General features: G+C 37.7%; 1 protein-coding gene across 1 annotated transcript; it reads left to right on the forward strand.

The window, feature by feature from the left end:
• Window positions 1-2260: 2260 nt before the first annotated feature.
• On the forward strand, window positions 2261-5656 carry LOC127541441 (arginine and glutamate-rich protein 1-like). Its single transcript, XM_051966705.1, has 2 exons — window positions 2261-2281; window positions 5197-5656. Exons 1-2 carry the CDS (start codon window positions 2261-2263, stop codon window positions 5623-5625), a joined length of 450 nt encoding a protein of 149 aa, XP_051822665.1. The 3' UTR covers window positions 5626-5656.
• Window positions 5657-10558: the final 4902 nt, after the last annotated feature.

The following is a 10558-nucleotide window of genomic DNA, read 5'->3' on the forward strand; positions in this document are numbered from 1 at the left end:
TTGTGTCTATCTTCACCTAACTGTTCCCTCTGGATCCAAGAAGCTGTAACATGTATAGTGTCCACATCTGGATAAAGCTATCTTAGCAAATAGGCTAAATTAGATTGAGCGTTACAGAAAGACTTTGAACCCTTGAATTAGTTAGGAAAATGTCTCTCCCCAATCATGTGAATACTTCTCTCACACATGGGAACAATTTGTTCTACCAGCCAAGAAGTTGGCAGAACTGAAGCTATGGAGTGAGCAGAGCTTGGTCAGACATCAAAAATATAAAGGTACATCCTGGTACATTGCCTTGACTTTTATCTTGCCACTGGACTTTCAATGACAGAGAGGCTGATGGCTTTATTCATTTCTTCCTCTCTTAAATCCAATTCATGTACCCAATGATAGTCCTTTTTGAAAATGAAGAACCAGTAACAACCATATTCATATCTACTTATGTTCTGTGACTTCTGGACTCCCACAAATTTTCTATCAATTCTCCACTGTTCTGTTCAGGGTACTTTCTTCTAGACCTCTTCATATTTCAGTGGAGCATTGTATTGACAGTCTATTAATCCTCACACTACGACAGGCCTATTTCTGTCTGCAATTATGTGGTGCTTTGATATTTTTTATGCTGCATTTGGTGCACAATCTATATTGACAATATGCTGCCAAGACCTTTTGAGGTCTTGATTATGTCATCCAAAATGTAAGAGATACCTTCCAGCTTCCTGTCATCTACTATTTAAATATGTATGACATCAACAGAATTCATTGATAAAAGTGTTAAATAGGATGAAACTCTTTAGCTGTTAAAATCATTTTGCTGAGACTTCCAAATTGACATCAACTTTTTAATGACTACATTTTGGACCTAGGATTTTCAACAAAGTTGAATCTACCTAAATATCCTGGTTTAAGTGGATCATTTAATTAACTCAAATTTATGAAAGACAAGTGCACAGCACTGTGGTAAACATTTAGAATAAATTGCTCAAGGTCATATAGACAGTCTATCAAAGGCAAGCTTTGGACCTGGGTTATCTGATTCCAGAGTCAATATTCTTTCCAAATCAACATACATCCTTCTGATTGAGTGGTTGTTCTGACCAATTTGGAGGTAAGGGAGAATGTGTTTAAAATCAACAAACTCTGTAGCTTTGCTCAATGTTTTTTGCACATGTTTCTTTTTGTTAAAGGCTATAGGATCTAGAGCACAATAGCTTCACTAAGTGTATCTGTGTGTATGGATCTGTGTGACAAACCTCTGTGGTATAAACTTCCTGAAGCCTAAGCACTGCTAACAATATTTAAAATAATTCTAGCAAATGTTTTATTTCAATAAGAGATTAGTAAAATTAAGATATAAATTGTTTTCATCTGAATTCATGGATCCACTAAAAAATTCACAAATCCTTTGGATTTCTATAGACACCAGGTTAAGAATCCTTTTCCCATAGTTCATTATTTTGCTCTACTTCTAAGCCTAAACAAGACAAGTCTCAATTCCAGGATAGGTGGTATTATTTCCCAGTATTGTTTCAATTTTCTAATTCTGTCATTTCTTTCTATTAATGTTAATATCAATACAAAGTGACCAATCCTCAAATTGCTAAAAATCTCCCATCCCCTCTCCAGAAACAGCCAACCAAATGAAGGAAAAATGTAAATGTAAAGACCAATTTTTTTGAATAATTTAAATTAAAAAATTTAAAAAGTAGACTTTTAGGACAAGATAGATTATTGTTAATGAACAAAAGTGCTTTTCCCCCCATTCTTGCCAAAATAATATTGTAGAGAGGATATTGATATGATATAGAGAGGATATTTGTGGTTTGGCACCAATTTGTTCGAGTTTGGTCATGTGAAAATTTCACAATGGTCATTCTCTTTGGCAAAAGGTAGATTTATTTAGGGAAATAGGTTATAGACAAAATGAAGGGACATAATAGACATTGGGAATGGCAAGCATAAAATCCAGTGGGAGAGCATATGAAAGATAAATTTTTCAGTGGAAGCTATAATTATCCAATAGAAAGAGAGCACTCCGTGAGTTTGGGGCATGCCCTTAGCTGGCAGACCAAATCCTAAAAGGGATCTAGCTTCCCCCAAAAGAGTTAGTCAGCTATAAGGAAGAGAAGTGGTGTTGGGAAGCATAGTGGACTAGGGGAGATACCATATGGTAGAGTGCCATGGTAGACTGACCCAAAGGAGGGTAACAGCCATGTGATGGCTCAAGTGTATTTTATATAGAAAAATTCACCTCAGGGACATGCCTGGGATTCCTGACAGGGTATGATAAAGTGAGATTGCTTAAGACCTCTACAGAGGGTGGGTCTCAGGAGTTTGATATACCTTGGATTTCAAACTGGTCTCTCTCCCCAGTAGGTGGGACCTTGAGGCTAAACTGATCTTTTCAAAACCTGCTTGCCTGAGGGAAGATTGATTCCTCTACTGCCCACACCTAATACTGAAGACCTCATCAGATATGAACTAATTTAAGGAATGTAGGGCTGCAGATCCAGTTATTGGACTTGGTGTTATTGGAAGGATTGGGAGAAGGATGGAAGGAGAAAAAAATGTGGATATAGAAAGAGGTCAGGGCTATTAAGAAAATTTCAGGCTTTGAAAAGAGAGATTAGAATCCCCAATTAATTAGATTAGATTAAATTGGAATCTTTAGTTAATTTATAATTCTCCAGGTATTATACTAGAAACAACCTGTGAAGAAAAGAATCTATCCTTGCAAAGAGCTTATATTCTAATTAGGGAAACAAAAAGTACATATATATGTTCACATACATATATATCCATCCACATAAATATAGATAGGTTTAGATATATACACACATATAGAGAGAATAAATATAAATAAACTTGAAATATTTTAATACTAGATTGTTTGTGAGGGAAAGTATTAAAATTTAGGGCTATTAGAAAGGTATACCACAGTATAGGTATAAGAATGAACTTAGAATAGTAAATAGGATCTATCTATCAAACCTAATCAATCAATTTTAAGTATAGCCTGGTCTCACTGTTAAGTTCAAGGGACCAAAGTATTAGTTTTGTAATGCCAGAGAAACTGAGGCAGGAGAGAGATTAGAGAGTTTTTAATATTTTATTAATGGGAGAGTAAGATTGACTGGACAGGACTTTCATCTCAAATTATCCAGTCAGACAGAGATAAAGATATACTGGGACCAAGGAATCCATGTTGGTCCCAGGGCTGGAGGAGACTGTCATCCCAAAGAATCCAACATCCAGCATCCAGCCGCTAGCCACCAGCCTTCAGCAATGAATGGAGGAACCCCAACTTCTTAAATAGCTTTTCTTTAAACAAAGGAAGGGATAAGAAGTGAGGGAAAACCTCTATCAGGATAGGGAGGCCATAAATCCTAGAAAACCCAGAGACAGGATGTCTGAATACAAAGAAGTAAAGATATCAATGAGATATCTTGGAATATTTTAGAGGGATATTGTAAATCCTTGAGGACAGAAAAGAGTCAGGAGGCCTACTCTCTTGTTTATCTTGCAAAGGTTTATAACCTTTGAACAAATAGTCCCCAGTCTTACTGGTCAGAGGGGGATTTACAACTAAAGAGATTGAGACAGAAGAGTTAAGGAAACTGAGACAAGGGAACTCATACAGGGAAACTGAGTCAGGACAGTTAAAGAGAACTGTGGCATAACATTCCACACTCTCTCTCCTAAATATTCAAACCTTTGAATCTTAGCACCTTCCTCTAGATACCCAGGAGGTCTTTGTCCCACCCTATGTAAAGCAAATGAGCCAAAATAAAACTAGAAAAATGTAAGAACTCATATGGCAAGAGCAAGTCTCTCCCTGATAATCCCAGAGTTAACAGCTGTACAAAGGCTCCCTTGTTGCAAGCATGTCAGGTCCTCTACAGTTCTGGAGCACCATCTCAGCCAGAGAATCCAGTTTGAGATGGACAGTTAGCTCTGTGGTCATTTGTGCACTTAACTCAGTCTCTGCTTACAGAGCAGCAGGGCCAAAGGCTCAAGCCCATTCAGAGGGGTAGATCTCTCCAGGGGAGAAGGATAAGGCTGTAGTAGCTCCACCAGTCCCTGCCCAGAGAAACAGGCAGAACTGCTACTAGAATACAGATTTCTGAGCAGATTATGCACAGTTAGACCATCAAGGCAGGCAAACCCCAAACTTTTTAGGTGCCTGCTATCAAACAAGGTCCTTTGAAATGCTGAGGTACTAATTAATGAACTGGGATTATAGGACTGGAAAAACAGATCAGAGAGACTGCCAGTGTCAGAACAGGTGTCTGATTTCTAAAACTTTTCTAAAAAAATAATAATCCCAAAAACTGAGTCTGCCAGGGCAATTTTAACAAAATAAGGGATTCTAAAACTAAAGCATCCAAATTCATGAGAAAGGGAGTGGGGCAGAAATGCCTAAGGCAAAGTGAATAGGAGCTAGGGGTTCCCATTCTTTCTGGTATTTTGAAAAAAATATACCAGTTTCCCCAATGTTCTATCTCTACCTCCCCTTTTTTTTCCTCACGGAAAGGAAATATCAAATGACTATTCCCCATATAAATCCCAAGAGCGAACCAAAATCCCTATACATAACAGATTAGTACAGTAGCATTTCCTTAAAAGCCCTTAAACATAATAGCAATAATTACATAGATTTAACAAATCCCATCCCAAATCTTAAATACACAGTAATAGATGATCCAGGCAAGGTTTAACAGTCAGTCATCAAACATTCCCAAAGTCCCTTATATCAGTACAATAGATGCAGGGTTCAGTCCATGGTCTCATCTAAAACTGCTGCTCCAGGCTGTGAAGTGATAGGAGGCTCTCCTTCCTTGCAGAGTGGGTGCATCATGCTGACAATCAAAGCTGCTCAAAGGTGATCCCAGTTCCAGAAGCAAGCCAATATCTGTAATTTGACCAAAATCTAAACCAAAAATACAAATCTAACAAAGAAAGGTTAGATCAGTCTCAGATAGAAAGACTCAGTTCATCAGACTGCTGCAAAACATGAGGAGGCCAAAATAAATTGGCCAGCAGTTTCCTATGTGAAGAGATGAGTTTGTTTTACAGGCCAAGCAAACGGCTGCAGTCTTACAGATCCCTGTTAATTGTCCACTTATCATGTAGAAACCTTAAAGAAACAAAACACAAATATCCAGTAACAGACAGATGACCAGGCGAAATACTCAGTTGCCCAAGCAACTTGTGGCAAAACGAGTAGAGGAAGAATTGGAGAAAAGGAAGGATGAAATTGAGCGAGAAGTTCTCCGAAGGGTGGAAGAAGCTAAGCGCATCATGGAAAAGCAGTTGCTCGAAGAACTCGAGAGACAGAGACAAGCTGAGCTTGCAGCACAAAAAGCTAGAGAGGAGGAAGAGCATGCAAAACGTGAGGAATTAGAACGAATACTGGAAGAGAATAATCGGAAAATTGCAGACGCACAAGCCAAACTGGCTGAAGAACAATTGAGAATTGTTGAAGAACAAAGAAAGATTCATGAGGAAAGGATGAAACTAGAACAAGTGAGACAACGTCAGCAAAAAGAAGAGCAAAAAATTATCCTGGGCAAGGGGAAGTCCAGGCCAAAACTGTCCTTCTCAATAAAAACCACCCAGGATTAAATTGAAAACTCTGAACTTTTTACAAAGAGAAATGGAAAAACTTTGTATGATAGCTTCATGTTGAAGTGTTTTTTTTGTTTGTTTGTTTGTTTGTTTGTTTGTTTGTTTGTTTGTTTTTTAATTTGGAAAACCTGGAAAGTTAGCTTGTTCTAATAGGGGCTGTGCTCTGCAACTTTTTTTTTTCCTTTTTAACTTCCATTAAGTCACACCTCCCTTAAAGCTCTTTGGGCCAGAGAGCACTATGGGAGAAAAACCATAATCCCATTCTCTCAGAAGATTCACATATAAGGCGAGAGAGCTATTCCAGAATACATTTTTCCACTTGGCTGGCTGGTCGCAGAAGAGAATTCAGCTGGACTGGAGAGGAGCGATTCTGGTGGCAGACAAAGAATTTTCAGAGGATAAAGCTACGAGTGAGAGTTCAGTGGACAACCAGATTCATCTTCATCTCACACCACTGTGGTAGGTGGCTGAGCTCCTGCATGCCCCCCACTGAGACCAAGCTGGTCTGAAAGACTCACCAGAAAGCTAGCCGAACCCCAAGAGAAGGAAACAAGAGATTCATTCCATCTTGAGCTTATAATTAATACTATTTGGGAGTTTTAAAGCTCCATAGTTAGTGGGATAATTAACTGGAACAAAAATGAATTAAAGCTATTTTATCCTGTTTTGCTGAAAATTAAGTTTTAACTGCTTATATTGTGGTTGGGTCCTTGCATTTTTTCCTTCTGTAACTAATCTCTATGATCAGAGCAATGTTCAATAAGAAACTGTTAATGTGATTCAATTATGTCATACCTTATTATTTCCACTCTGGTTATATGTTATACCTTGCTGTTTCCAACCTGGTTATATGTAATCATTATATCCTGAATACTTGGCAAATGAATATTTACCCTGGTCATCTATCTGTTACTGAATGTTTGTCTGTGCAAACCCTTTGATAACCTGTTGAGAACCACAAATCACCTTTCCATCTAGTCCTTGAACTGCATCTTCTGCATCTCTTGGATCTTCAAACTCCACAAAGGCAAATCCTGGAGGATTTCTGGCAATCCATACGATTCTTAAGGGACCATAATAACTAAAAGCTCTTTCTAATTCTCCTTTGCCAGCACCAGTTTCTAGGTTGCCAACATATACTTTGGTCTCTTCTCCGTACCTCCCATAGCATGACATGATGTCTGGCTTTTGTGCTCACTACACTTTCTAAGAAACTGGTTGAGGTGCTTCTTGCTTCCACTGGGTTGTTTCAGCAACTATTGGGAATTCTCTTCCTTCTTCAGGTGGTCCAATGTAGAGAAAATATTCTTTCTATAAGACTGAAAAACTTATATTATGGGTTTTCTCCCATAGTGCTCTCTGGCCCAAAGAGCTTCAAGGGAGGTGTGAATTCATAAAGGTACAAAGTTTACTTTGTGAAGCTGGCATACTTGTGAACTCCAATGAGTAAAGGTGTAAACACAAGCCTTGTATTAATTAGTCCTACTTAGTACCTTGTTTCAGGTTCTGCCCAAAACATCTTCTTGTAAGATTAGATCAACTCTAATTAGTTAGCAGTTTGTAAGGATTCCAACATCTCCCCCTTTCTTTTGTTTTAGAACATAGGGTGGTCATGACCTCCCTGATTTCTCAAGGTTCTCAATGAGAACCCCACCTAAAAGGTGATCACGCCTTCCCTGACATCTCAGGAAGGGAGATGAAAACATTAAAGGAAATAGGAAATCAAATCAGATTAGTGGGTTTCTGAAGGGGTACACACAAATCCATCAACATGGGCCAGAACTTTGTAACAGATATACATGGTATGCGTAAATCCATCAATATGGGAGGTATTACAAATAATTTACATAAGCACATAGCAATATAACACAGGCTAGTAGTAATGTAACAAATAACAAGAATCAACCTGAAAATTTACACATGTCCATAAGTCCTAGAAATAGTCCATAAGGAATCCATTGTCCATTAGTTCATGTGCCAGGAATCCAATAGTTCCTGTAAGCTCTGAAGTACTGCAAAAAGTCTCATCAACAATTTTTCATCTTAAGGAATCCAATGATTCTTGCTAGTTTTTCAAGAACTGAAACAGTCTCATCTTGTCTTAGGATTACATATAACCAGACTGAAAATAGCAAGGCATGACATAATTGAATTGCATTAACAGTTCTATTGACCATTGCTCTGATCAGAGAGATCAGTTACAGAAAGAAAAATGCAAGAACATAACTATAACATAACATAAGCAGTTGAGTTTTAACTGCTTATCAATCAATTTTCCCAGTAACTGTCAGAGGGTGGAGCTTTAAAACTCCCAAATAGCATTAACTAATTAACTCTAAGCCCAAGAAATTTTCCCCCAATAACAAATTCCATTAATCAAATTTCTGATAACTCCTAAACAAAGATTTATCATAACTTTACAGTAATAACAGAAAGAAATATTGTCTCAATAAGTTCACAACTTAGAACAATTATCATATCTAGGTAGATGTTACATAAATGAACATTATACATACAAATCATTTTGCTTTTAAAATATCCAATATTGGAAGTTCACAGAAGCCCCTTTGGATTCTGGAAGGGAAAAAGGTAATTCAAGGTGAAACAAACTATAAAAATAAAAATCCCTAATTGCATATTGTCCATAACAGAAACATTTTCAAAAGGACAAAGAAAAAAAACTATTATGTTCAGAGGCCCTTTCAATAACCTCAGGATGACCCAATACAATAAATTTAAACTTATACAAAAGACCAAAGTCCACATAAAAGAATTCAAGTTTTTTTTTTTTGTTTTTTTTTTTTTAACATAGCAATTAAACTTTTAGAAATGTTCCTACCAAAGTATGGATCACATTTATGACCATATCCCTCAACCAAGAAAACCTTATGTATTAAGAAACAAATATTTAATCAATTAATCCAAAAGTAAGCATGTCCTTAAAAATTACAGTTTGCTGCACTGGTTGTAATCAGATAAGAAAAAAACAGCAGGAACATACTCAGCAGGGTGAGGGGAGGAGAGGATTCCACATAGCCACCCTTCCCCCATTCCTGCCCCCTAGGAAAAAACTTCCCTCAGGCTCCCCACTCAATTTCCTATATGGGGATCCTTTTCAAGATTTAGCCCATTAGTTTCCCAATATCAGGTTTCTTCCCAAATCCACCCATTTCCAACTTTATCTTTCTCCCTGACTACATACTTGAACAATCTCCTTAAAGAACTTCATATCAGATGCTCCTTTGGTAAAGTAGCAGAAGGCAGTGGGAGTGGGTGGCTCCCTCTCCCTCCTCTTCATCTACTCCCAAAAGTCTTTCTTTCACCTTCCTAAAACAATGCAAACCTCTAATTTCCCCTACAAATTAGTCCTTCCTAAATCAACTGCATTCCTCTTTCCTTTTCCCTTCAAAAACCTGTAAGATTCACACTATAGTGAATAAATAGCCCAAACCTCCACAAAACCCACACATGTCCAGCAGAGCTGGATTTAAAGTATAACTTATGTTAACAAATAACTCAATATGTTTCATAAGGTAACAAACCGAATCAAACTAATACAGCTGTTTTTAAAAGTTTTTTTTTCTTCCTTTTCCACCACATTTCTTCTAACAGCTATTAGCATCTTATCTCCAGAGCTTTTTATTGTCCAGGCCAGGCTAAGCTTGAATTTTATTGCTCTTTAGTCTAGTAGGCTTTTCCTTAAAAAAATTTAAAATCACAAGCAAATTTTCCTTAATCATTGTTCTTAAAACTTAACAAAGCTCTTAAATCAGCAAACAGACTAGAGGCTTTTTCCAAGACCTCCACCCCCAGATAGAAGTTTGTTTCACCTTGAATTACCTTTTTCCCTTCCAGAATCCAAAGGGGCTTCTGTGAACTTCCAAGCCCATTTAGTGCTTTTCTCTGCCTTCACAGAGAATGCCTAGATATTCCATTCAAACTTCTTTTCTTTAAATGTTAGCACACTGCTCTTCTATATATATTTAACTTTCCCAAACTTTCAAATCCCTTTCAATCTATTTTTTATTCATTGCCTTTTTTTTATTTCTTCCTTTCTCTCCCTTTTCTTCCTTTTTCTCACAGGCTGCTGCAGTAAGCCAGAGACAGAGAGAGGGAGAGAGATTTTTCAAACTTCTTGATATTTTCTAAGCCTGCAACACAAAGGCTGAATTCTTATCTCTTACAAGCTTTTAACACAGACACACACAGACACACGTGGAGCTCCATTTTACTAAGCACAGTTGTAATGTTCTTCTTAAAAAATTTTCCAACCAACAACATAAGAGACAGACAAATCACATAGAACATAGAACACACATCACACAGACTTACACTGTTCCAACATTAAACAAACATATAACACATACCCAGAGAATATTTTCCAGCGTCCCAGAAAATACCCGTCTCAGAACTTTTAAACCCGTCGGTATTTATTCTGAGACTACAGGTTGCTAGCAACAGAACATACCAGAACCAGAACCAGAACCAGATGGTACCCCAAAAGGTACCCAGACAGACTTACTCTCCCAAATGACGAATTGATTTTGTTGTCCACTGTAGGCCAGACTGAGGCTGAAAAACTGCTTCCTTTTCCATCCAGAGTGCTGATCTTTTCCCAAGGAATAGACTAAAATCCTCAGCCTCCTCAAGCCTAGGTGGAGATGGAGAGGTCTCTAATCTCTAATCCAGTTCTCAGTTTCTATTATCTCGGGGGGACCTCCAAAATGTAATGCGGGAGAAACTGAGGCAGGAGAGAGATTAGAGAGTTTTTAATATTTTATTAATGGGAGAGTAAGATTGACTGGACAGGACTCTCGTCTCAAATTATCCAGTCAGACAGAGATAAAGATATACTGGGACCAAGGAATCCATGTTGGTCCCAGAGCTGGAGGAGACTGTCATCCCAAAGAATCCAGCATCCAGCATCAAG

Source organism: Antechinus flavipes, chromosome 6 (genome assembly GCF_016432865.1).
Source record: "Antechinus flavipes isolate AdamAnt ecotype Samford, QLD, Australia chromosome 6, AdamAnt_v2, whole genome shotgun sequence".
Classification (NCBI taxonomy): domain Eukaryota; kingdom Metazoa; phylum Chordata; class Mammalia; order Dasyuromorphia; family Dasyuridae; genus Antechinus; species Antechinus flavipes.

Coding starts and splice junctions, on each gene's coding strand:
- LOC127541441 (XM_051966705.1), top strand. CDS start 2,261: ATGCCTGGGATTCCTGACAGG. Junction 2,282..5,196: donor TGCCTGGGATTCCTGACAGG/GTATGATAAAGT, acceptor CGAAATACTCAG/TTGCCCAAGCAACTTGTGGC.